This window comes from Lingula anatina, chromosome 1 (assembly GCF_051362555.1).
Source record: "Lingula anatina isolate TDL-2025a chromosome 1, LinAna3.0, whole genome shotgun sequence".
Taxonomy (NCBI): domain Eukaryota; kingdom Metazoa; phylum Brachiopoda; class Lingulata; order Lingulida; family Lingulidae; genus Lingula; species Lingula anatina.
Genome location: NC_141767.1, coordinates 6574661 through 6600409, shown reverse-complemented (window position 1 = coordinate 6600409; position 25749 = coordinate 6574661). Strand labels below are relative to the sequence as shown.

At 35.6% G+C, this 25749-nt stretch overlaps 2 protein-coding genes across 2 annotated transcripts; one reads left to right on the top strand and one right to left on the bottom strand.

Moving 5' to 3' along the window:
- The first annotated feature begins 109 nt into the window (after positions 1–109).
- On the top strand, positions 110–5565 carry LOC106169675 (uncharacterized). Its single transcript, XM_013549254.2, has 15 exons — positions 110–294; positions 575–651; positions 780–852; positions 1017–1158; positions 1633–1770; positions 1934–2043; positions 2246–2341; positions 2527–2610; positions 2906–2961; positions 3346–3416; positions 3552–3657; positions 3949–4051; positions 4334–4413; positions 4614–4688; positions 4869–5565. Exons 1-15 carry the CDS (start codon positions 216–218, stop codon positions 4950–4952), a joined length of 1374 nt encoding a protein of 457 aa, XP_013404708.1. The 5' UTR covers positions 110–215; the 3' UTR covers positions 4953–5565.
- On the bottom strand, positions 5553–25587 carry LOC106169674 (uridine-cytidine kinase-like 1). The gene is made up of 15 exons (XM_087005187.1): positions 25413–25587; positions 23961–24226; positions 23636–23742; positions 23248–23418; positions 22903–22974; positions 22498–22541; positions 22001–22146; positions 21672–21733; positions 20311–20429; positions 20100–20193; positions 19732–19803; positions 19386–19508; positions 8236–8401; positions 7803–7901; positions 5553–7595 (listed from the first exon to the last, which is right to left on the bottom strand). The coding sequence occupies exons 1-15, from the start codon at positions 25478–25480 to the stop codon at positions 7558–7560; spliced, it is 1647 nt and encodes a 548-aa protein (XP_086861313.1). The 5' UTR covers positions 25481–25587; the 3' UTR covers positions 5553–7557.
- Between the last annotated feature and the right edge of the window lie 162 nt (positions 25588–25749).

Here is a 25749-nt window from a genome sequence, read left to right as displayed (position 1 = left end):
AATATTGAATGTCATGTGCTAAAACTAATATATTTTGGAGCTTTCAAGTTATTCGTAATTTTAACCTTTACATCTATTTTGGTATTAAATGCATAGAGCGTAACAAAATCCAAGGTACGGGCTCTCTTACCGGTTACATACAAACAGCGTGTGTGCCGCAGGAAGTTTGCGTAGGGCAAGTGATCTAGGGGTTCTACAAAATCGCAAGTGCCATAATGGGACCAAAAGCAAAGAAGGCTAAGGTAGATTCGGGCGCTTCTGCACCGGTGGATGGAAGTGGGGAATTCTTTCCAGGTATCTTTAATTACTCAAACTTGCAGCTTGCTAAACGGCACTGAGTGTAGTGGCTAGTGCCCTACTTTAATTTTGAACTAGGGATGGCGTTATCAGTTTCAGATTTTGGGCTTGGTTGGGTCAACAAGCAGCAGGTAAGAGGTCAGTAAACGGAAGATATTAACGCGCAGGATACGATTATGTAATTGGTATGTTCAACTATCATGGCAACCTTGTAAAATTTCAATGCGCTTGTACATATTAATTGTTTTGAAATATGGTTTCATTTTGCTATTTCTAGGTATTAGTGCCATCCAATACAAGCCTGATGCCCCTGCAACAGACACCCTATGTTATAAGCATTACAATGCTAAAGAGGTAAATATGTTGATTTATTTTGGTGTTGTAAAGAGATTTTGAAGAATAATTGATAACACATGAAAGATTATGTCATAAAAAAATCCATATACAGTTTGTGTAGTTAAATATCATTCTGTTTTCCATAGGTTGTTCATGGTCGTACAATGGAAGAATGGCTGAGGTTTTCAGTGGTGTACTGGCACACCTTCCGTGGCACAGGTGGTTATTTTAATAAATTTACTCAAATTTTATAAGCACAACAATTTGTCATATCAGGGATTTTATTTGGATTGAAAAAAAGATCATCATATTAACTAATAACTGAACTTTGGTGCCAATTAAGTATTTGTCTTTGAAGTTGAAATTCTCTCATTTTCTTGCAGGTTTGGATCCATTTGGCTCAGCAACCTTGAAAAGACCCTGGGAAGATGGCACAGACAGCATGGAAATGGCCAAGAAAAGGCTGCGTGTAGCTTTCGAGTTTTTCACCAAGCTAGGGGTGAAATATTGGACCTTCCATGACAGGTAGTTTCACTATGAAGATTTGATATATGCTGTTTTAATTAGTTAGGCCTTGTTTTACAAAGACATCACATTTCTCATCTAAGGGCTCATTTACATAGTAACTATTAGTTGACATAGATCATTCCAACTCTGCAGGTTGAATGCAATTAGTTTAACAGATTAAAATGCCTTCTCTTGTTTCCAACATTCTTGCATGATCACCAGATTTTCTGTATTCTACTTAATGCCAGTGGGAGGCATGTGAACCTATTATCTATGTTGACCGATGGTTTCAATGGGAACCCTAAGTGACTAAAAAAGGAAATAGTGATGGTAAACCATGTAAACTTTTGATATTAGTCTTTTATTACTTACACTGGATGTAGCATGTCTTTGAGCCTAACCTGTGCTATCTTAAAAGTAAATAGGAAGATTTATGAAGATTGTGTGCACTATTTCTGAAGTGCCTTATCTCATAAATGATTTGTATTACAGGGATATTGCCCCAGAGGGAGCTACCATAGAGGAGAGCAACAAGAACCTAGATGAAATATCTGACCTTGCTCTTCAACTGCAGAAAGAGACTGGCGTTAAGTTGCTGTGGGCAACATCCAATCTTTTCTCACACCCAAGGCAAAACTGATTTTATGTCATTCCATAACAAATTGAATTTAATTAATTTTCTTTTTACAAAGACAATGTGTCTATTTAAAATGCCTATTTATTGAAGATTAATTTTTACAAATGTAGCATTGATTTTATTTATATCATTAGTTAACTTTTAATATTTTTCCAGATATATGAATGGTGCGGGCACCAACCCTGACTTACATGCCTATGCATATGCTGGAGCACAAGTAAAGAAATGCTTAGAGATTGCCAAGAAGCTTGGGGCAGAAAACTTTGGTTTGTCATACTTTCTTTTTTATTAGGCTGCATGGTCTTTAGTGAGTCAAGTCTGCTTTTAAAAGTTCTACATTGAAATTATTTGAAAATTGTGAAATAATACATTTCATATCTTTGTGATGTTTAAATGCTTAAAAACATGTGAGATTTCACTGTAATAATTTATATATAAACCAAAAAATGCATTTTTGATTTGTTTTAGTGTTTTGGGGAGGAAGGGAAGGCTACCAGAGCTTGCTGAATACTGATGTTCATGCTGAACTGTCACATATGGCCAACTTCTTCAAAATGGCTCTGGGTAAGAATAAATTTACAAAGTTTTTTTCTCATATTTGCGTTTTAGAGTGCACGTCAGTAGTATAATCCCCTTTTTGATTTTAGAAAAGGTCTCTGGCAAGGACAAATACATTTAATATTTTTATTGTATTTTTCATGCCGTAAATACAACTATTCCTCCCTAATTGTGACAGATTTTATCCGCAGCATACAAAAAGAAGATTGGATTCACTGGTCAATTCTTGATTGAACCCAAGGCCAAAGAGCCAACAAAACATCAATATGATTATGGTTAGTGTGCTTTCTTTTTCTTTTCATAAAATCTAGCAAAAGCACCTATTATATGTTAAACTAAACTTTGTTAAAGCAATAGTTTTAAGTTTTCTTTTTTGAAGGATATTTTGCTTTATTATCATATGTAATGTTGGAAAATTGTCATTGCTGAAATTTTCTTGAGGTTACATCATATAGAAAGATGTCTAAATATAGTCAATTTGGAGCATTAATAAGTTGCTATCATTTCCATAGTGGTTACAAATAAAATATTGAACAATTATTACAATAATTTGTATTTATTTGTCTGCAGATGCCATGACTGTGATTGCTTTTCTGAAGACATTTGGACTGGACAAAGACTTCAAGGTATAGTTTTCAAAGATGGATTACAATCTGCTTTATCTGGTACCTTTGGTGAGAAGCCATTATAAAATTTATGTACAGTACTGATATCTAGCTTTATTTCATACAAAAGCATATAAGCAAAAATTAAATAAAAAAATTAATATATTATGTGACAATTTTTCTGAAGCATACGTATATACAGTTAGATAATTTTTCATCAAGTTACTTTTAATTATGCCTATTACGGAGGCAGTTTATTAAGTCATGAATTATTTCTTGACATAAAGAATACTACTTCCTGCACATAAATAATATGACACAATATCTATGTTCTGCAATAATATCTTAATTAAAAATAAAGTCAAATTAATAACTAAATTGATAACATCTTCTCTTTCATTACAGATCAACGTGGAGCCAAATCACACCACTCTAGCGGGACATCCATATGAACACTGCATTGTCATGGCATCTGAGTAAGTCAAGTGCTTCAAGTTGAGTGAATCTAGCTGTTAACAGTCCATAAACTGAGTTTTTATAAATTTTTTCTTTGATAAACATACCAAAACAGAAATTTAAATGTCAATGAAATCCTGTGTTGTGTCTTCAAGGTTTGGGTTTCTGGGTTCCATTGATGCTAACACTGGGTCACCAGACTGTGGTTGGGACACGGACCAGTTCCCCATGGATGTCAAGAATGCTACCATGGTCATGAGGGTAAGGCTGGAGCTCATTTAAACCATTATAAGAAACTATGTTTTCTAATGAAAATATGGGGCATCTTTATCAAATACTCGATATTTTGAAATGGACAGAGGAACCTTTTTAAACTCCCCATGTGGTACATACTAGATAATCAAACAGCAAGGCCAGACAATCTCTATAGCAAGTGATAACCTTCATCTTCTAGCAGTAAATACTACATAAATAGAATATCAAGTCAACATGTTGAAATTTGTGCTCATTCCATAACAACTTTTAACATCGTGCATGTTAAATTTCCTCCAGACTGTGATCAAACAGGGAGGAATCCAGCCTGGTGGCCTCAACTTTGACTGTAAAGTGCGCAGAGAATCCACAGACCCTGAGGATATGTTCATTGCACACATCGGTGAGCAACGAGAGTTTTAAATTTTGATGACAAAAATGACATTTTCTTAAACCAAATTTCAAAGATATGAGATGGAGATTTGAATGCCTTTGTTTAATTACAAGTACAAATTTAGTCTGACTGAACTAAAGCAGTCTTAATGGAATGAACAATATGCAAGGATGGCAGAGAATCTCGTTACTATACATCTCCAGTTTAACCTTAGTTCATGGTATCAAATTGCACAGATATTCAGACAAAGACAAAAGTGTGGTTTGAAAATATTCTATGGCGTCATTACAGGTGCGATGGATACTTTAGCTCGTGGGCTAAGAAATGCTGCAAAGATTGCAGAAGAGGGTCACTTGGATAAGTTGGTTCAGGTGTGTAGTGGAATATATTTTTGGTGTTGATTGAAATAAGTTTAGATCTGAGCTTCTTGGCAATTTCTAAGCATTTCTTCTCAAGTTCGGCAGTAAAATACAAAATTTTAAAAAGATTTTTATTAGCTGCCATTCATAAAACATTTTTTTAAATTTATTTCATAAGAAAAAGATATGAAAGAGAACTTAAATTTTTTCAGGAACGCTACAAAACCTTCAAAGTGGGTCTGGGTGCCAAAGTGGAGAAAGGGGCTGCAACATTTGAGGAACTGGAGGTAAATAGCTGTATTTAACAAAATTGTCACATTTTTCATGATCTTTGACCTTTATAAATTAGTCTCCATTATCAGAATATTCAGTTATTGGTATTGGTGGTTTCAACAAAAGTTGCACTGAAAGAAAGGAAATACAATTGTCATTTATGTATCAACTATTTATTTGCTTTTGTGTTCAAGGAGTATGTCAAGAAGAACGGGAACCCTGAGATGATATCTGGCAAGCAGGAGCACTGCGAGGCAATGTTCAACCATTATGTGTAACCAGGCCCTATTGTGAATGCCAACACTCAAATGATGCCATATTTTAAAGGTTTCTCTTGGAAGCCCACTTGAGTCATGGTGCATATGATTATAACTTACAATTTATAAATTGTTCAAATCCACTGACAGCATTTATTAATTTTTGTGTAAAGTCAAACATAGACTACTTTCAACCAATCAAATTTTTACATTTCACGTATTTTTGGAATCAAATGTTATTTTTGTAGCCTTTAGCAGACAATCACACTATATCCTGAGCACATATTTTACTATTATATGTACATTATCTAAAAGTTATGTATACAGAACATTAATGTACGATGTGCACCTGTTTCCCATGCTGCACTGAATCAACTAAATTTTTCTGATAAGCAAGTGTCTGTTATGCAATATATTATTCCATATAAAAATTGAAGTATATGGACACATGGTGGGGAGATGCAATTTCTTAGAAACATTATTGGATTTTAGCACTTATTTTATAGAACTAGAAAAATTATAAATATGAAAGTTTAAGGATCTTTCAGATTTCTATAGTCTTACATTAGAAGTTATAAAAATGTGTTTAGAAGAAAAACAAACTGATTGAGAATAAAATACTGAATTCCTTAAATTTTATTCTCCATAAAATATACAACTCTTTCAGATCCATATCACCATGTTTTGAAACTTACATGAGGACAAATGTACCCTTCTTTGGTTTTCCTTATATGTAACTTTACAATGGAATTTTGTTTTTAAAATGAGAACTTGCAAATGCATAATACTGACCAGAATAGTTAAATTTGTATTTGACTATATGATGCTCAGAATGACTATAAATGTCAGTGTAATGACTTAAATATAAGTACAAATGCATATTAATAGCACTCTTTATATAAGGCATAACCATTTTCTTAAAATGAAATTCCTTCACTTTTTAAACAACTACACAGAAGACAACAGATAAGCAAAATTTAGCTAGACCTGCCTCATTTCATGCCTACTGGTTTCCTGTACTACTATCAACAACTTGGTTTGACAAAATACACTTTTTGTTCATTTTGACCATCCAAAACTTAGTGTTGAAACATTCCAATAATGAAATGTTTTTTACACTTCACTTCCACTCTGCTCCTAGCTGACATATTTGAATTCTTGGGATACATTCAAACTTTTCCAGAATTCTTTTCTACACATCCCTACAACTCAGAGGGATGACAACTCTTCATTTTGATGGGAAGAGTGCCATTAAACAGATTTTCCTGGGTTAAACAACGTTTCCATACTTATCAATGGTTAATCTATTCTGACATTCAAAGTTAGTTGATTGAATTCAAAATAATTTAGATAAATGCCATTTTGGTGGTAAATTGAAATTCATTATATTTATATTTGTTGTTTACCATGTTTTTATTGTGGAATTTTGAATTTCACATGAAGAGCTGTTTTCTCTCTAATACTAATGTCAAACTTTTCTCACAAAATGATGTGACCCTCTTAGGCAGCATTCAGAACAGTGGACTAACTAGTCCTAGGGTCAAATATGGCTGAACCACTTGAACACTTCACCACGGGGAATCTATTCAGTGTCTATAAGACCCCATTCCCATAGATTTTTGATCGATCTATCCCTGTGGGGAGTCTCACTAGATTACTGTCAGCTTAGCCGGCTTAAGCATCTGTCCCGCCTACTAAAAGCTGTAAGGAGGTAATTAACTATGGTGCACGTTCGGCTGACTGCAATTTAGCGTGAACCCCCGGGGAGTTAGGTCGATCTAAATCTAAATCTTTGGATCGATCTAAATCTCTGGGTATGCACCCTTAGCTGATAAGACAGTAAGCTTTTTTAGTGGGTCGCCATATTTGACCCACTGACTAGTTAGTCCACTGTTCTGAATGCTGCTTTTGAGGGTATTGGAGGTATGCATCTATTCCATGCTTTCTTACTTCTGCAATTCACTTTGGAGATTTTATCAAAATCTTTTACTGACCACTCATTTTGAAAATATACTAAATTATCATTATTTCACATAATGTATTCTACTTCAGTGTAATGATCAAAGTATATTCATATGGTGGGCTTTCTAAATCTTTTCATTGCAATCCCAATCAAAATGCTACAACATAAATAATAAAGATTAAATAAAAGATACCACTTCTTAAACAACAAAATTCTAAAAATAAAAGCATGCTGGGCAGTTTGCTAGAGTAGCATTTAACATGCATTATTTCTGTGTAACTGTACTGGACATATAGTGGTCAGTACCCTGACTGCTAACTAAGGCCTCTAGTCAGTCTCGAGATTGACCAACAAATAAAAACTTGAATATAAATTGTCTTTAAACTGAAAATAAAGATTTTTCATGAGGCAGATATTTTCCTTGATAAAATCACTGTTTTGCTGCTTTTTGTATCCAGTTTGTTCTAATCAGATCTCTCAAAAAGGAAGACTGTAAACAGGTGAACTACACAGCACAGTAAATTTCTACATGTAGTATTAGGTTTGAAATAATGTTAAAATATTGATCAAGAACTGCATTTGTTATTTTCAGGGTATATATTTGTAAGCTGACTTCCCTACACATACACACACGCACGCACACACACAAAACTTGACTTGGCATTATAATTCTGTTCCAAAATATCTATCACCGAAGTTTCCTGAAAATGGAAAAAAAAATCAACTTGCTAGCATTTTGGTTAAACAAATCACTGACAAAAATTTTTTAACAAGCTATGATAAGGATTCACTCTTTTTGAAGTGTATTAAAAGTAATTTTTAGTGACACAATACATAACTACACAGACAAAAAGAAACAATATTTTAAGTTCTATAATAATCTTTTTTCAAGTTCCTCAAAGACCCACCTATCCCTGGCAAAATGTGGAAATCTTCATTGACATCTGGGTCCACAGCTGTGCTGATTATCTTCACTTTGGGGAATGCATAGGCAACTGTGTGGACACCTATGAAAAGGATGAACATATAGACAGTCACCATCAAGTGGAAACACAGTAGATGATTTCCTTATTGTACCCGCTAAAATAAAATAAAATTTTGAAAAAAAAACTTAATACAAATTGAATTTCTTCACTTGGTTAAGCCAAAGAAGAGTCAATTTCCAAAATTTGAATTTGATAACTATCAAATTCTAGAACATCAACCTTTCTGACCAGAAGAATTAATTTTACAGTAAGACCAACCTGGCAACATACCATTCAACTAAAAGTGCTACTAACTATGCATTATCTGAGAATAAAAGGTTAAAAGCAATATTTATGAATAAGAGCACATCATCACCTTGAGCTGCCATAACCAAAGACAGAAACATAATATTTTCTTCCTGAACATCATGGTCCAAAAGCACCCTTATAGCCATCATGGCAGCTGCCCCAGTTGCCACAGTAGCATCTGATAGGATTACATGGTAGTCTTTTATGTCCTTCGGCAGCCTGACATAGTGCAGCTGAAGTGGAAAGACCACAACATTAAGGGCCAATCTAATCAAATGTAAAAGCAGCACTTTACCATTTATTTTATTACAGTAGAAATACTATTCCAGGAATGTTGTTGGACAGAAATAAAACCAGAAAACAGCTCAAATCAATATTAAAATAGTAACTAGAGGATCAGAGAGGCGATACCGCCTCCGAATATTGTACCACCAGCTGGAGCAAGCGCATTCGTATAGACCCCCACATACACAAAATAAGGGGTGCAGCCACCAGTCTTGTGCTTGACAAGCTGTAAAAATGCAATCAACAAGAATTTTCAAAATATGCAAAAAATATATATAACTAAAAATGGTGCAATCAAAGTTAAGTTCATTGTAAGGTAGGTCAAAGGTCAATTTCAAGGTCACAGTAAATTGCCAGTATATGACTTCCTATTCAACTTCAATAGTAACTATGGACCTATCTCTGCCAGTTTTGGAGATAAAAGGGAAGCAAAATTTGCAAAGTTCAGTTCATGGTGAAAAGTAGGTCAAAGGTCAATTTCAAGGTCACAGTAAGATTGCCAGTATATGACTTCCTATTCAACTTCAATAGTAACTATGGACCTATCTCTGCCAGTTTTGGAGATAAAAGGGAAGCAAAATTTGCAAAGTTCAGTTCATGGTGAAAAGTAGGTCAAAGGTCAATTTCAAGGTCACATTTAGATTGCCAGTATATGACTTCCTATTCAACTTCAATAGTAACTATGGACCTATCTCTGCCAGTTTTGGAGATAAAAGGGAAGCAAAATTTGCAAAGTTCAGTTCATGGTGAAAAGAAGGTCAAAGGTCAATTTCAAGGTCACAGTAAAATTGCCAGTATATGACTTCCTATGCAAGTTCAATAGTAACTATGGACCTATCTCTGCCAGTTTTGGAGATAAAAGGGAAGCAAATTTTGCAAAGTTCAGTTCAAGGTGAAAAGTAGGTCAAAGGTCAATTTCAAGGTCACAGTAAAATTGCCATTATATGACTTCCTATTCAAGTTCAATAGTAACTATGGACCTATCTCTGCCAGTTTTGGAGATAAAAGGGAAGCAAAATTTGCAAAGTTCAGTTCATGGTGATAAGTAGGTCAAAGGTCAATTTCAAGGTCACAGTAAGATTGCCAGTATATGACTTCCTATTCAACTTCAATAGTAACTATGGACCTATCTCTGCCAGTTTTGGAGATAAAAGGGAAGCAAAATTTGCAAAGTTCAGTTCATGGTGAAAAGTAGGTCAAAGGTCAATTTCAAGGTCACATTTAGATTGCCAGTATATGACTTCCTATTCAACTTCAATAGTAACTATGGACCTATCTCTGCCAGTTTTGGAGATAAAAGGGAAGCAAAATTTGCAAAGTTCAGTTCATGGTGAAAAGAAGGTCAAAGGTCAATTTCAAGGTCACAGTAAAATTGCCAGTATATGACTTCCTATGCAAGTTCAATAGTAACTATGGACCTATCTCTGCCAGTTTTGGAGATAAAAGGGAAGCAAATTTTGCAAAGTTCAGTTCAAGGTGAAAAGTAGGTCAAAGGTCAATTTCAAGGTCACAGTAAAATTGCCAGTATATGACTTCCTATTCAAGTTCAATAGTAACTATGGACCTATCTCTGCCAGTTTTGGAGATAAAAGGGAAGCAAAATTTGCAAAGTTCAGTTCATGGTGAAAAGTAGGTCAAAGGTCAATGTCAAGGTCACAGTAAGATTGCCAGTATATGACTTCCTATTCAACTTCAATAGTAACTATGGACCTATCTCTGCCAGTTTTGGAGATATAAGGGACTAAATGTTATAATTTTGGAGTTACCATAATGTGCCATAAATTGCCTACAGAAAAAATTAATTAAAATAAAGAAAAGGTCATTTTGGTCAAAGTTCTTGAAATGGGAGGTTCTCTGAAGTTGCAGAAGTTTAAATTTGATAAAATAATGTCATTTTTGACCACAAGTTGTCTGCTTTGCCAAGCATTATGTTTTATTTTTCCGGAGTTCAAAATTTATTATCCATTACCGTACTGCACATTTTTACAGAAGCCGACTGGTGCCATATGTTGAAAAAAAAAATTATCTCGAAATTTCCAGATAGCATTTTTTTTGTTCAAATTTCAAAATACTATCTCGAAATTTCGAGATAAATTTTTTTGCTCAAATATCAAAATGCTATCTCGAAATTTCGAGATAATTTTTTTTTTGTTCAAATTTCAAAATGCTATCTCGAAATTTCGAGATAAAAATTTTTTTTGTTCAAATTTCAAAATAGTATCTCGAAATTTCGAGATAATTTTTTTTTCTACATATGGCACCAGTCGGCTTCCGTACATTTTCCTTTCACCACCAATATGTACTTTCTGATACAGCGTAACTCGAAAACCGTATGGAATACAAAAAAAACCGAGACCACCTCCAGTGTTGGGCTTTACATGCTCTACAAAATGCAAAAAAGAATGGGTCTCTAGCATTAACGGTTCCCGAATTAGAGACAGTTTTCAGTTTCGGTATCTTATGGCCGCTACTCCTGTGAAAATGCACCGATTGACCCCAAATTCACGGAGATGAAAGATGACCTGAAGGGTAACACTTTCCAATAATATTATTGGTTAAGTCTGTGTGGCGTCTGAATAACAGGGCAAAAAAATTTTTTTCGTAAAAAATTTCATTTTTTTGAAAATTTTGACCCATTTGACCTTGAAGTAAAGGTCAAAGGTCAAATCCGAGGGTATATTTGAAATCTACACATATGACTTTTGGAAAGCCGTCTATAGAAATTTTTCCCGTAACTCCTTCTGTAGGGTAGATAATTAGCATTTAATTTTGCCATTTTTAGACAAGGGTGCATTGCAATGAGTGCCACACCCAGACCCCAATACCGACAAAGCCCAAATTTTACGTGGAACGAGTTGAGATTATAGGTGACCTAAATCCATGAAATGGGTACGGGGGCCCTTACCGTCTAGGAGGAGAAGCGGTAACGGTAACATGGCGGCGGAGCCGGCGGAACGGACCGGACGGGACCGAAACCATGTGTACCGCCAGCGCTAACGCTGGTGGTAAATTTTTTTTGTTCAAATTTCAAAATAGTATCTCGAAATTTCGAGATAATTTTTTTTTCTACATATGGCACCAGTGGGCTTCCGTACATTTTCCTTTCACCACCAATATGTACTTTTTGATACAGCGTAACTCGAAAACCGTATGGAATACAAAAAAACCGAGACCACCTCCAGTGTTGGGCTTTACATGCTCTACAAAATGCAAAAAAGAATGGGTCTCTAGCATTAACGGTTCCCGAATTAGAGACAGTTTTCAGTTTCGGTATCTTATGGCCGCTACTCCTGTGAAAATGCACCGATTGACCCCAAATTCACGGAGATGAAAGATGACCTGAAGGGTAACACTTTCCAATAATATTATTGGTTAAGTCTGTGTGGTGTCTGAATAACAGGGCAAAAAATTTTTTTTTCGTAAAAAATTTCATTTTTTTGAAAATTTTGGCCCATTTGACCTTGAAGTAAAGGTCAAAGGTCAAATCCGAGGGTATATTTGAAATCTACACATATGACTTTTGGAAAGCCGTCTGTAGAAAATTTTCCCGTAACTCCTTCCGTAGGGTAGATAATTAGCATTTAATTTTGCCATTTTTGGACAAGGGTGCATTGCAATGAGTGCCACACCCAGACCCCAATACCGACAAAGCCCAAATTTTACGTGGAACGAGTTGAGATTATAGGTGACCTAAATCCATGAGATGGGTATGGGGGGCCTTACCGTCTAGGAGGAGAAGCGGTAACGGTAGCCGTCCGGCGGAGCCGGCGGAACGATCCGGACGAGACCGAAACCATGTGTACCGCCAGCGCTAACGCTGGTGGTACAATAACTAGAGGATCAGAGGCGATACCGCCTCCGAATATTGTACCACCAGCTGGAGCAAGCGCATTCGTATAGACCCCCACGTACACAAAATAAGGGACACAGCCACCAGTTTTGTGCTTGACAAGCTGTAAAAATGCAATCAACAAGAATTTTTAAACTATTGCAAAATATATATATATGGTACAATCAAATTTAAGTTCTTCGTAAGGTAGGTCAAGGGTCAATTTCAAGGTCACAGTAAATTGCCAGTATATGACTTCCTATTCAAGTTCAAGAGTAACTATGGACCTATCTCTGTCAAGTTTGAAGTTAAAAGAGAAAGAAATTAGCAGAGTTCAGTTCATGATAAAAAGTAGGTCAAAGGTCAATTTCAAGGTCACACTTAGATTGCCAGTATAGGACTTCCTATTCAAGTTCAATAGTAACTATGGACATATCTCTGTCAGTTTTGAAGATAAAAGGAAAGCAAAATTTGCAAAATTCAGTTCATGGTGAAAAGTAGGTCAAAGGTCAATTTCAAGGTCACATTTAGATTGCCAGTATATGACTTTCTATTCAAGTTCAATTGTAACTATGGACCTATCTCTGCCAGTTTTGGAGATAAAAGGAAAACAAAATTTGCAAAGTTCAGTTCATGGTGAAAAGTAGGTCAAAGGTCAATTTTAAGGTCACATTTAGATTGCCAGTATATGACTTCCTATTCAAGTTCAATAGTAACTATGGACCTATCTCTGCCAGTTTTGGAGATAAAAGGGAAGCAAAATTTGCAAAGTTCAGTTTATGGTGAAAAGTAGGTCAAAGGTCAATTTCAAGGTCACATTTATATTGCCAGTATATGACTTCCTATTCAAGTTCAATAGTAACTATGGACCTATCTCTGCCAGTTTTGGAGATAAAAGGAAAGCAAAATTTGCAAAGTTCAGTTCATGGTGAAAATTAGGTCAAAGGTCAATTTTAAGGTCACATTTAGATTGCCAGTATATGACTTCCTATTCAAGTTCAATAGTAGCTATGGACCTATCTCTGCCAGTTTTGGAGATAAAAGGGAAGCAAAATTTGCGAAGTTCAGTTTATGGTGAAAAGTAGGTCAAAGGTCAATTTTAAGGTCACATTTAGATTGCCAGTATATGACTTCCTATTCAAGTTCAATAGTAACTACGGACCTATCTCTGCCAGTTTTGGAGATAAAAGGAAAGTAAAATTTGCAAAATTCAGTTCATGGTGTAAAGTAGGTCAAAGGTCAATTTTAAGGTCACATTTAGTTTGCCAGTATATGACTTCCTATTCAACTTCAATAGTAACTATGGACCTATCTCTGCCAGTTTTGGAGATAAAAGGGAAGAAAAATTTGCAAAGTTCAGTTCATGGTGCAAAGTAGGTCAAAGGTCAATTTTAAGGTCACATATAGATTGCCAGTATATGACTTCCTATTCAAGTTCAATAGTAACTACGGACCTATCTCTGCCAGTTTTGGAGATAAAAGGGAAGCAAAATTTGCAAAGTTCAGTTCATGGTTACAAGTAGGTCAAAGGTCAATTTTAAGGTCACATTTAGATTGCCAGTATATGACTTCCTATTCAAGTTTAATAGTAACTATGGACCTATCTCTGCCAGTTTTGGAGATAAAAGGAAAGCAAAATTTGCAAAATTCAGTTCATGGTGAAAAGTAGGTCAAAGGTCAATTTTAAGGTCACATTTAGATTGCCAGTATATGACTTCCTATTCAAGTTCAATAGTAACTACGGACCTATCTCTGCCAGTTTTGGAGATAAAAGGAAAGTAAAATTTGCAAAATTCAGTTCATGGTGTAAAGTAGGTCAAAGGTCAATTTTAAGGTCACATTTAGTTTGCCAGTATATGACTTCCTATTCAAGTTCAATAATAACTACGGGCCTATCTCTGCCAGTTTTGGAGATAAAAGGAAAGCAAAATTTGCAAAGTTCAATTCATGGTGAAAAGTAGGTCAAAGATTAATTTTAAGATCACATTATAATTGCCAGTATATGACTTCCTATTCAAGTTCAATAGTAACTATGGACCTATCTCTGCCAGTTTTGGAGATAAAAGGGAAGCAAAATTTGCAAAGTTCAGATCATGGTGAAAAGTAGGTCAAAGGTCAATTTCAAGGTCACAGTAAGATTGCCAGTATATGACTTCCTATTCAACTTCAATAGTAACTATGGACCTATTTCTGCCAGTTTTGGAGATATAAGGGACTTAATGTTATAATTTTGGAGTTACCATAATGTGCCTTAAATTTCGTACAGAAAAAATTAATTAAAACTAGAGGATCAGAGAGGCGATACCGCCTCCGAATATTGTACCACCAGCTGGAGCAAGCGCATTCGTATAGACCCCCACATACACAAAATAAGGGGTGCAGCCACCAGTCTTGTGCTTGACAAGCTGTAAAAATGCAATCAACAAGAATTTTCAAAATATGCAAAAAATATATATAACTAAAAATGGTGCAATCAAAGTTAAGTTCATTGTAAGGTAGGTCAAAGGTCAATTTCAAGGTCACAGTAAATTGCCAGTATATGACTTCCTATCCAACTTCAATAGTAACTATGGACCTATCTCTGCCAGTTTTGGAGATAAAAGGGAAGCAAAATTTGCAAAGTTCAGTTCATGGTGAAAAGTAGGTCAAAGGTCAATTTCAAGGTCACAGTAAGATTGCCAGTATATGACTTCCTATTCAACTTCAATAGTAACTATGGACCTATCTCTGCCAGTTTTGGAGATAAAAGGGAAGCAAAATTTGCAAAGTTCAGTTCATGGTGAAAAGTAGGTCAAAGGTCAATTTCAAGGTCACATTTAGATTGCCAGTATATGACTTCCTATTCAACTTCAATAGTAACTATGGACCTATCTCTGCCAGTTTTGGAGATAAAAGGGAAGCAAAATTTGCAAAGTTCAGTTCATGGTGAAAAGAAGGTCAAAGGTCAATTTCAAGGTCACAGTAAAATTGCCAGTATATGACTTCCTATGCAAGTTCAATAGTAACTATGGACCTATCTCTGCCAGTTTTGGAGATAAAAGGGAAGCAAATTTTGCAAAGTTCAGTTCAAGGTGAAAAGTAGGTCAAAGGTCAATTTCAAGGTCACAGTAAAATTGCCAGTATATGACTTCCTATTCAAGTTCAATAGTAACTATGGACCTATCTCTGCCAGTTTTGGAGATAAAAGGGAAGCAAAATTTGCAAAGTTCAGTTCATGGTGATAAGTAGGTCAAAGGTCAATTTCAAGGTCACAGTAAGATTGCCAGTATATGACTTCCTATCCAACTTCAATAGTAACTATGGACCTATCTCTGCCAGTTTTGGAGATAAAAGGGAAGCAAAATTTGCAAAGTTCAGTTCATGGTGAAAAGTAGGTCAAAGGTCAATTTCAAGGTCACATTTAGATTGCCAGTATATGACTTCCTATTCAACTTCAATAGTAACTATGGACCTATCTCTGCCAGTTTTGGAGATAAAAGGGAAGCAAAATTTGCAAAGTTCAGTTCATGGTGAAAAGAAGGTCAAAGGTCAATTTCAAGGTCACAGTAAAATTGCCAGTATATGACTTCCTATGCAAGTTCAATAGTAACTATGGACCTATCTCTGCCAGTTTTGGAGATAAAAGGGAAGCAAATTTTGCAAAGTTCAGTTCAAGGTGAAAAGTAGGTCAAAGGTCAATTTCAAGGTCACAGTAAAATTACCAGTATATGACTTCCTATTCAAGTTCAATAGTAACTATGGACCTATCTCTGCCAGTTTTGGAGATAAAAGGGAAGCAAAATTTGCAAAGTTCAGTTCATGGTGATAAGTAGGTCAAAGGTCAATTTCAAGGTCACAGTAAGATTGCCAGTATATGACTTCCTATTCAACTTCAATAGTAACTATGGACCTATCTCTGCCAGTTTTGGAGATAAAAGGGAAGCAAAATTTGCAAAGTTCAGTTCATGGTGAAAAGTAGGTCAAAGGTCAATGTCAAGGTCACAGTAAGATTGCCAGTATATGACTTCCTATTCAACTTCAATAGTAACTATGGACCTATCTCTGCCAGTTTTGGAGATATAAGGGACTAAATGTTATAATTTTGGAGTTACCATAATGTGCCATAAATTTCCTACAGAAAAAATTTAATTAAAATAAAGAAAAGGTCATTTTGGTCAAAGTTCTTGAAATGGGAGGTTCTCTGAAGTTGCAGAAGTTTAAATTTGATAAAATAATGTCATTTTTGACCACAAGTTGTCTGCTTTGCCAAGCATTATGTTTTATTTTTCCGGAGTTCAAAATTTATTATCCATTACCGTACTGCACATTTTTACGGAAGCCGACTGGTGCCATATGTTGAAAAAAAAAATTATCTCGAAATTTCGAGATAGCATTTTTTTTGTTCAAATTTCAAAATACTATCTCGAAATTTCGAGATAAATATTTTTGCTCAAATATCAAAATGCTATCTCGAAATTTCGAGATAATTTTTTTTTTGTTCAAATTTCAAAATGCTATCTCGAAATTTCGAGATAAAAATTTTTTTTGTTCAAATTTCAAAATAGTATCTCGAAATTTCGAGATAATTTTTTTTTCTACATATGGCACCAGTCGGCTTCCGTACATTTTCCTTTCACCACCAATATGTACTTTCTAATACAGCGTAACTCGAAAACCGTATGGAATACAAAAAAAACGAGACCACCTCCAGTGTTGGGCTTTACATGCTCTACAAAATGCAAAAAAGAATGGGTCTCTAGCATTAACGGTTCCCGAATTAGAGACAGTTTTCAGTTTCGGTATCTTATGGCCGCTACTCCTGTGAAAATGCACCGATTGACCCCAAATTCACGGAGATGAAAGATGACCTGAAGGGTAACACTTTCCAATAATATTATTGGTTAAGTCTGTGTGGCGTCTGAATAACAGGGCAAAAAAATTTTTTTTCGTAAAAAATTTCATTTTTTTGAAAATTTTGACCCATTTGACCTTGAAGTAAAGGTCAAAGGTCAAATCCGAGGGTATATTTGAAATCTACACATATGACTTTTGGAAAGCCGTCTATAGAAATTTTTCCCGTAACTCCTTCTGTAGGGTAGATAATTAGCATTTAATTTTGCCATTTTTAGACAAGGGTGCATTGCAATGAGTGCCACACCCAGACCCCAATACCGACAAAGCCCAAATTTTACGTGGAACGAGTTGAGATTATAGGTGACCTAAATCCATGAGATGGGTACGGGGGCCCTTACCGTCTAGGAGGAGAAGCGGTAACGGTAACATGGCGGCGGAGCCGGCGGAACGGACCGGACGGGACCGAAACCATGTGTACCGCCAGCGCTAACGCTGGTGGTAAATTTTTTTGTTCAAATTTCAAAATAGTATCTCGAAATTTCGAGATAATTTTTTTTTCTACATATGGCACCAGTGGGCTTCCGTACATTTTCCTTTCACCACCAATATGTACTTTTTGATACAGCGTAACTCGAAAACCGTATGGAATACAAAAAAACCGAGACCACCTCCAGTGTTGGGCTTTACATGCTCTACAAAATGCAAAAAAGAATGGGTCTCTAGCATTAACGGTTCCCGAATTAGAGACAGTTTTCAGTTTCGGTATCTTATGGCCGCTACTCCTGTGAAAATGCACCGATTGACCCCAAATTCACGGAGATGAAAGATGACCTGAAGGGTAACACTTTCCAATAATATTATTGGTTAAGTCTGTGTGGTGTCTGAATAACAGGGCAAAAAATTTTTTTTTCGTAAAAAATTTCATTTTTTTGAAAATTTTGGCCCATTTGACCTTGAAGTAAAGGTCAAAGGTCAAATCCGAGGGTATATTTGAAATCTACACATATGACTTTTGGAAAGCCGTCTGTAGAAATTTTTCCCGTAACTCCTTCCGTAGGGTAGATAATTAGCATTTAATTTTGCCATTTTTGGACAAGGGTGCATTGCAATGAGTGCCACACCCAGACCCCAATACCGACAAAGCCCAAATTTTACGTGGAACGAGTTGAGATTATAGGTGACCTAAATCCATGAGATGGGTATGGGGGGCCTTACCGTCTAGGAGGAGAAGCGGTAACGGTAGCCGTCCGGCGGAGCCGGCGGAACGATCCGGACGAGACCGAAACCATGTGTACCGCCAGCGCTAACGCTGGTGGTACAATAAAGAAAATGTCATTTTGATCAAAATTCTTGAAATAGGAGGTGCTCTGAAGTTTCAGAAGTTCAAATTTGATGAAGTAATGTCATTTTTGAACACAAGTTGTCTGCTTTGCCAAGCCTTATGTTTTATTTTTCCAGAGTTCAAAATTTATTATCCATTACCGTACTGTACATTTTGCTTTTACCACCAATATGTACTTTTTGATACAGCGTAACTCGAAAACCGTATGGAATACAAAAAAAACCGAGACCACCTCCAGTGTTGGGCTTAACATGCTCTACAAAATGCAAAAAAGAATGGGTCTCTAGCATTAACGGTTCCCGAATTAGAGACAGTTTTCAGTTTCGGTATCTTATGGCCGCTACTCCCGTGAAAATGCACTGATTGACCCCAAATTCATGGAGATGAAAGATGACCTGAAGGGTAACACTTTCCAATAATATTATTGGTTAAGTCTGTGTGGTCTCTGAATAACAGGGCAAAAAAAATTTTTTTCGTAAAAAATTTCATTTTTTTGAAAATTTTGGCCCATTTGACCTTGAAGTAAAGGTCAAAGGTCAAATCCAAGGGTATATTTGAAATCTACACATATGACTTTTGGAAAGCCGTCTATAGAAATTTTTCCCATAACTCCTTCCGTAGGGTAGATAATAAGCATTTAATTTTGCCATTTTTAGACAAGGGTGCATTGCAATGAGTGCCACACCCAGACCCCAATACCGACAAAGCCCAAATTTTACGTGGAACGAGTTGAGATTATAGGTGACCTAAATCCATGAGATGGGTATGGGGGCCCTTACCGTCTAGGAGGAGAAGCGGTAACGGTAGCCGTCCGGCGGAGCCGGCGGAGCCAACGGAGCCGGCGGAGCCGGCGGAACGATCCGGACGGGACCGAAACCATGTGTACCGCCAGCGCTAACGCTGGTGGTACAATAAATACTGAATGTACCTCAGGTTCTCCAGTGTCCAGATTGGTTTGTATGAGTATTTTTCCCAGCCTGATATCCTTGAGTACCTCAGTCAGTGCAGGCTCTATTGTTTCTCCAGCCCTCAATATTGACACACCACAAACCTGAAATAATTTCATAAATTATTATTATATCATGTTTACCCAAATGATACCTGGATGAGGAAGTGCAATGATTCATTCTAATTTGATCAACCTTTTTAATCCAATATGAAGTCACAGCTCTAAATATTTATGTAACATCCCATGCCATGTCATGAAAAAAAATCAAACTCTTTATCTAACAAATACCTTAAGAGCATAGCATGACGTTTTGATTATTACTTACTTTTTTCACCTTGCTATCATCCAACTTCATGCCTTCATAAGGAATGCCCTGGGGAGTGTCCACCACCACTTTCTGAAACAGCCACCAGACCAAATTATTTTAAACAGTTTGACGTATTCAGCTTTCCAAAAGTTTCTGACCTATTAACCAATTAGCTTTTTTTTTAAACCACAATACAAGTTTGCTGTGCTGGAAAAATGATATATTTAATTGCATGTGAATATCTGATAATTTTCTTACTGCTCAATTGATTCAATCTAATTTTTTCAGCACCTTTTCTTCTTTCAACATCAGGAAAAAATGTTACTTAAAATTAAAACTGCAATTTATAAGGGCTCTAAAATCCTACATTTCGTCCTTGTACTTACTTTGTGTGGCAGCATGGACAGTGCATATTCTATAAGCAACCTCATCAAACGCTTGGAATAAAAGATAAACTCATCTCTTGAAGTCTTCTTGTTTCTGAATAATGCAAGAGACTGCATTTAAATCTGCCTGCCATCAATTACGTGAAACTTGTAAAATACAAAATATTTTGGATATTTTTTCCCCCCAAGACAAAACGTATTAAAGCAGTACCTAATGAATGTGTGCAGTCCTTTAACCTGTGATGTGTTCTCTAGAACATAAAGAGTACTGGGAAGTGGCTGGCCTTCGTACTGGGCATTGGCCAGTTTAGAACGGAACATGAAGCCTCTCTGAAAACAAAGCAAATGCAATGTATTTTTAATTGTCAATCAGAATAAATAACTGATATGATTTAATTATATCTTATGTTTATTATTTAACCCTTCTATAAATTGCTTCCATTTATTATATTACATCAAAAATTTGTCTCCCTAAAATTACCACCACACTAACAAGAAAAAAATCCAAACAATATAGAAGATTAAATTAAAATGCAAATCTTCTTACCAGACATTTTCATTTTTGCAACAAACAGCTACACTTAGGCCACACTTTTTTAATTTTATGGATGACATCCTGCGCGCGCACGGATTTTCGCCCGTTCTCCAAAAAAAAAAAAAAAAAAAAAGCCCCCCCCCCCCCCCCCCCAGCCCCCAACGAAGTCGGTTGTCGCAAACGTCGTTATTGAATTTGCAAGGAAAAGAGCTTTCTGCGCATGCGTATTTTCGCCACGTGGAAATGCGGCCACTTTGCTGTCAAATTCATCTCTAGGATTACTTTCAAATAATACACAACAATAAAAGTCATCAAGAGAACGGGCGCCATCGTTTTGGATTGGTATGCCATTGATATTGGGCATGGAGATATCACCTTTTTACAATTGTGCGAAAGGCTGGCGGCGGCCGAAACATTTCTGTGACATTCTGTATAAAGCAGCACATTAATACCAGGTTTTCTGTAGCGAAAAAAGGGTCGACAAGGGCGTCGAGGTATTTGGTGGGCTGAAGGTCGGACAGGCCACCTGACAGTTTAGCTGCTTCGTGTGAGTTGAAGTTGACAAAATGGCATCGTCTGAAATGACCTTTAATAGATTTGGTAGTATTAAGCACATCTTTGCATCATTTTTTAAACATTGCTGTGAAGTGTTCAAAATGTTTTAATATTCTGAGAATACAAATAAAGACGCACTGTTTGATTGATATTTGTTTTATTGATTGCTATACCAAATGAATGCATGAAATAACCTTAAATAGATTTGGTAATATGAAGTATATCAATTCATGACTTTTTTTTACATTTCTACGAAGTATTCACAATGCTTTAATATTTTGAGAGCATGGATAAAGACATATTGTTAGTTTGATACGTGTTTCTGTGGTTAAATTTGTGTTTCCAGCTGTGTACTGACAGCATTCCTTTACTTAAGCAGTTTTTTTTTTTTTTTTGGACTGTTTTTTTTTTTTCGCCCTCTCGCACCGATTTTGGGGTACCCAGAGGATGTCATCCATAAAAATAAAAAAGTGTGGCCTTACCTGTTGTAATTGGTTGTGGACATGGGTTACAATGAGATTCAAAGCTATCTTATTTTCTCCTCCTGGTGTCAAAAGTAAAGAAATTAGTATGAGAGACTGTTTACCATGACAACACAAAAATATCAAACAACTAATGGAAAATACATACACAAGAATATCATATACTGGTTCAACTTTACGAAAGCAAGATCAATGTTCTCATCTTCAATACTTTTACTGGTCTCAAAAAACTCTCCATGTATCATAACTTATCTTTCAACTGAACAAAAAATTTGCAAAAAAAAAAAAAAAAAAAAATTAAATACCATAAAATCACTGAAATGTGTTACCTCTTGGAACAATAATGTCAGCATGGACCATGGTGGGGGCTATATAGTGGTCGTAGGCTGGTTTCACAAATTTGTGGTACTGTTTCAGAACCCCCTCAATCTCTCTACCTCGTTCTGTGATATCCCTCTTCAATCTCCTGGCAAGCCTACCATAGTAATCAAGTATGAAACACTTATTTGGCCAGCACGTGTCAAAACTCTAACATGACTACTTAAATATGGTTACTGCAATCCTTTTTTTTTTATTATATTATACATTAAATCCAAACATTGTAAATGCTAGTTGTAAATTCAGTAGACTGCTAAACACAACTGAACATTCTTTATAAAATCAGTGCTGCTCATGTGTATATATATATGTATAAACTAACCATTTTCATCAGGTTATATAATAATATTATTATGCTGGTCAAGAAAAAAAGGGAGGAGGGTGGAAAGAGGGAAGCAGGCAGACCCTTTGCAGAAAGGCCACTGAAATGTAATCTTAAATACCACACCTTACATCTGAATCCGTGTCCACAAAAATCTTCATGTCCATTAACTGAAACAAATAGTTTACCATACCTCATCATTCATGCTTATTCAGGCAGAAAAAATGAAATCACGTAATTCTTTTAATACTGATTCATGCCAAAAACTTTACCAAATAATTTGAAAGCATACATTTTTACCACCATTGAAAATGTCTATATAAAGGAAAAAGGCAATACTTATTCTGATTTCTAATGAATCAAAAAACTACAGCAAGCAACAGAATGATATGCAATGCTCATAAGGTCACAAGATGATTTTGTGCACAAATGTGTTGTGGGGTCAATTATTAAAAATTCTACTTCCTGACAGCTTGCTAGTCATCACAAAATAAACCTAATGATCTAATGCAACATATGTTGAACACATACCTCCAGCAGTTGTTTATTACAGAATGTCATAATTCCTTCAAATATAACTACATTAGCACCATAAAGAGTTTTCTGTAAATAAAAAAAGTCAGCAAGTTTCAAATCTGCTAACAACTGCTCACAAAGAATTCATTTGTTTTCTACAAACTTTATAAGCATCATAAGGAGTTTTTCCGTGAATTTGAAATATTATATCATTATGTTTCACATCTATCACAAACCATTTAATTTTGCTAATGTTTTTCATTTTAACAAACAAGATACGTACATGGCTCCTGCTCCAACTTAAGCAAAGCTGATAGACACAGTCAATGGCAATATATACAGACAGTTTTGCAATATTACCTTTTCCTTTTCCCTGGCATGTGTTTGGAAATTGTATATTGGAACATCCACTCTCTTTCCATACTTGAGACGCCTCAGAGTCTGAACCATCAGGTCAAAATCAAATGAATCTGGATGGTCAAAGTTGTACTCATTTCTTGCAGCCTCTTCATGTTGTTCTTTTGTTAATACCTGAAGGGGGATTTTAAATATTACATGAAAATTTTCAGTTATTCCAAAAGTGTTTTTGGATAAATTTAAATTGTTCACAACAGTACTGACCTAAAAAGGTACAAAATATGACTTTACTTCTTTCCATAGATGCTTACATGAGACCTTCTTATCTCAAGTTGAATAATAATTTACTCTAAGCTCTTTATATACATATATAAAGTCTTTCCCAAGTCACCTTGTAAAAAGAATCCATGCTAAGTACGCTGACCCACTGAACATCAAGAGCTTCAATGATCTTTTTGGCTACTGTAGTTTTCCCTGAAGCACTGCCTCCACACAGTCCTGCAATAGCAGTAGCATGTTTTCTGTGATAACATATCCCTACTAGTACATGATAAGCACTACTAAATCATTATGTAGATTAATCTTTCACTTATTTAGCATCACTATCTAAGGGGAAAACATGCGTAAGTGACAGAAAGTAATATATTCTACAAGCAACCAGTAAACATAACTTTCTTAAGTAATTTCTTTAGTTTTAAGGACAACACTGAACAAACCTATAACAAAAGCTTCCTTCAACTCTCCCTGAGAATTATACCATGGTGGTCTTCCTGCTGTGTATATAGTTCGATTGCCAGACGTCACTACACGAGCAGCAGACTTTGTGGCACTTAAACTAGTGGTCCTGCTCCTACGTTTCCCAGGTGTTGTCTTTACGGGGCTCTTTGGGGGCACAGTTTTAGTGGGTGTCCTTGGGGGGGTCACAGACTCCTCAAAAGGCTCATCAGAGCCTGTGTCCACTTCTAGTTCATTGTCTTTGTCACTGTAATCAAAGATAAGTTGTTGTAACACAATGAACATTTTATCTAAATATTTATATTTATTCAATGTTTATCATATGAATTCTGCATTTTTTAAAAACCCATGGCAGTTTCCATGCTCAGCTGTCAGCTTGATCAAATAAAGAACCTACAAACCACAGAATAAAAAAATGACTCAAGAATACCACACTAGTATACCAGTGTGAAAAACCTGATAGAAATCTGCTATGTATTTTTAAACAATTATCATGAAATTGCCATATCCGACAAAAGAGTCCATCATTAAAATCTTATTTCATTTATATAACACAACATAGAAAATTACGTCAAAAACACCCTCAAACCAAGTTGGCTATTTATCATTAGACAGACTTGGTTTGAGAGTGATACGATGTCCATTTCTGCTCTAATTTTTATCAATGTTTTTTGAAATTTTGGTTTCCAAGGCTGTCATTATTTAATAAAATTTAGTGAGGTAAATATGATGATTTAATGAAATTTGTTTAATTTTAAGACAATTTTTATTACAGTTCTTATCACAATGGTAGCCTAATGAAAAAATAACTACAAAGCTACTGGAGTTGCTGTAATTGTCACAAGTTTGAATGTATCACATAAGTTTTTAACATACATCCATTAAAAAATCACCACACTTTCCAACTCACTGCCGTGCTACTAAATATGTATAAAATGACAGCCTCTGTAACGAGAACTCAAAATAAAATATGAGCAATCATGTAATAATTTTAAATTCATGTCATGTCACAGGCTAAATAATCTCATTTGGCATTTCAACATCTTGACTGACTTTAACCATGACTTTCAGAAAAACATCTGTATATACTTAGCTTTTCTAAGTGCGATATTTTATCAGATAGGTGGGGTGTGCCTTAATTGCATAATAGGGTAGACTTGACTATTATTTTGGTAGTCCTATCCACCTAGATCGACCTATGGTATGAGTTTAATAGTTTTCAGCCAGTTACCAAAGCAAACACACTTATATCATATATATTCTGTGATTCGCCACACTGTGACTTGAACTGACTCGTTTGTGCACAGCAAAAACAATTAACGTTGCAATGCAAATGCATTGCATTGAAAAGGTGCCTTGCACGTGTTTTTCGTCAATGTTTTTTTTTAATAAATACAAACTTAATTCAATTTCTGAAAGTTGAGCTTTTTTACCTGTCTGAACTCGCAGACCCTGCAGAGCTAGGGAGACTACCTGGTGGTTTAAAAACTAATTGGTCCATTTATCTGTCCTACGATGTTTTCATTCAGGGACAATGTGGCTGTAGCACCGCAGTAACTAGCTTCTATTCCTATGATTGAATATAATGTGTGCATGGTGCACCACCATAACAGTTCGCACTTTTAAGTGCACATATGTAACAAATTCATAAAATGCAAAATAATTCTAAACATTATATACATTTTTAGAGGTGTATAAAATACTGAATCAAATTTCTATAAGAATTACAGATGCTGCATATCATTGGACGTATTATAATGATAAAACGGG

Bases quoted from the DNA above. Each gene is read 5' to 3' on its own strand.
- LOC106169675 (XM_013549254.2), top strand. From the start codon at position 216: ATGGGACCAAAAGCAAAGAAGGCTAAGGTAGATTCGGGCGCTTCTGCA. The intron at 2,044-2,245 runs GTTTGTCATACT...GATTTGTTTTAG, and splicing joins GCTTGGGGCAGAAAACTTTG to TGTTTTGGGGAGGAAGGGAA. The intron at 4,052-4,333 runs GTGAGCAACGAG...GCGTCATTACAG, and splicing joins TATGTTCATTGCACACATCG to GTGCGATGGATACTTTAGCT.
- LOC106169674 (XM_087005187.1), bottom strand. From the start codon at position 25,480: ATGGACCAATTAGTTTTTAAACCACCAGGTAGTCTCCCTAGCTCTGCA. The intron at 19,804-20,099 runs GTAAGTACAAGG...TGGCTGTTTCAG, and splicing joins TGTCCATGCTGCCACACAAA to AAAGTGGTGGTGGACACTCC. The intron at 19,509-19,731 runs GTAAGTAATAAT...AAATTATTTCAG, and splicing joins ATGATAGCAAGGTGAAAAAA to GTTTGTGGTGTGTCAATATT.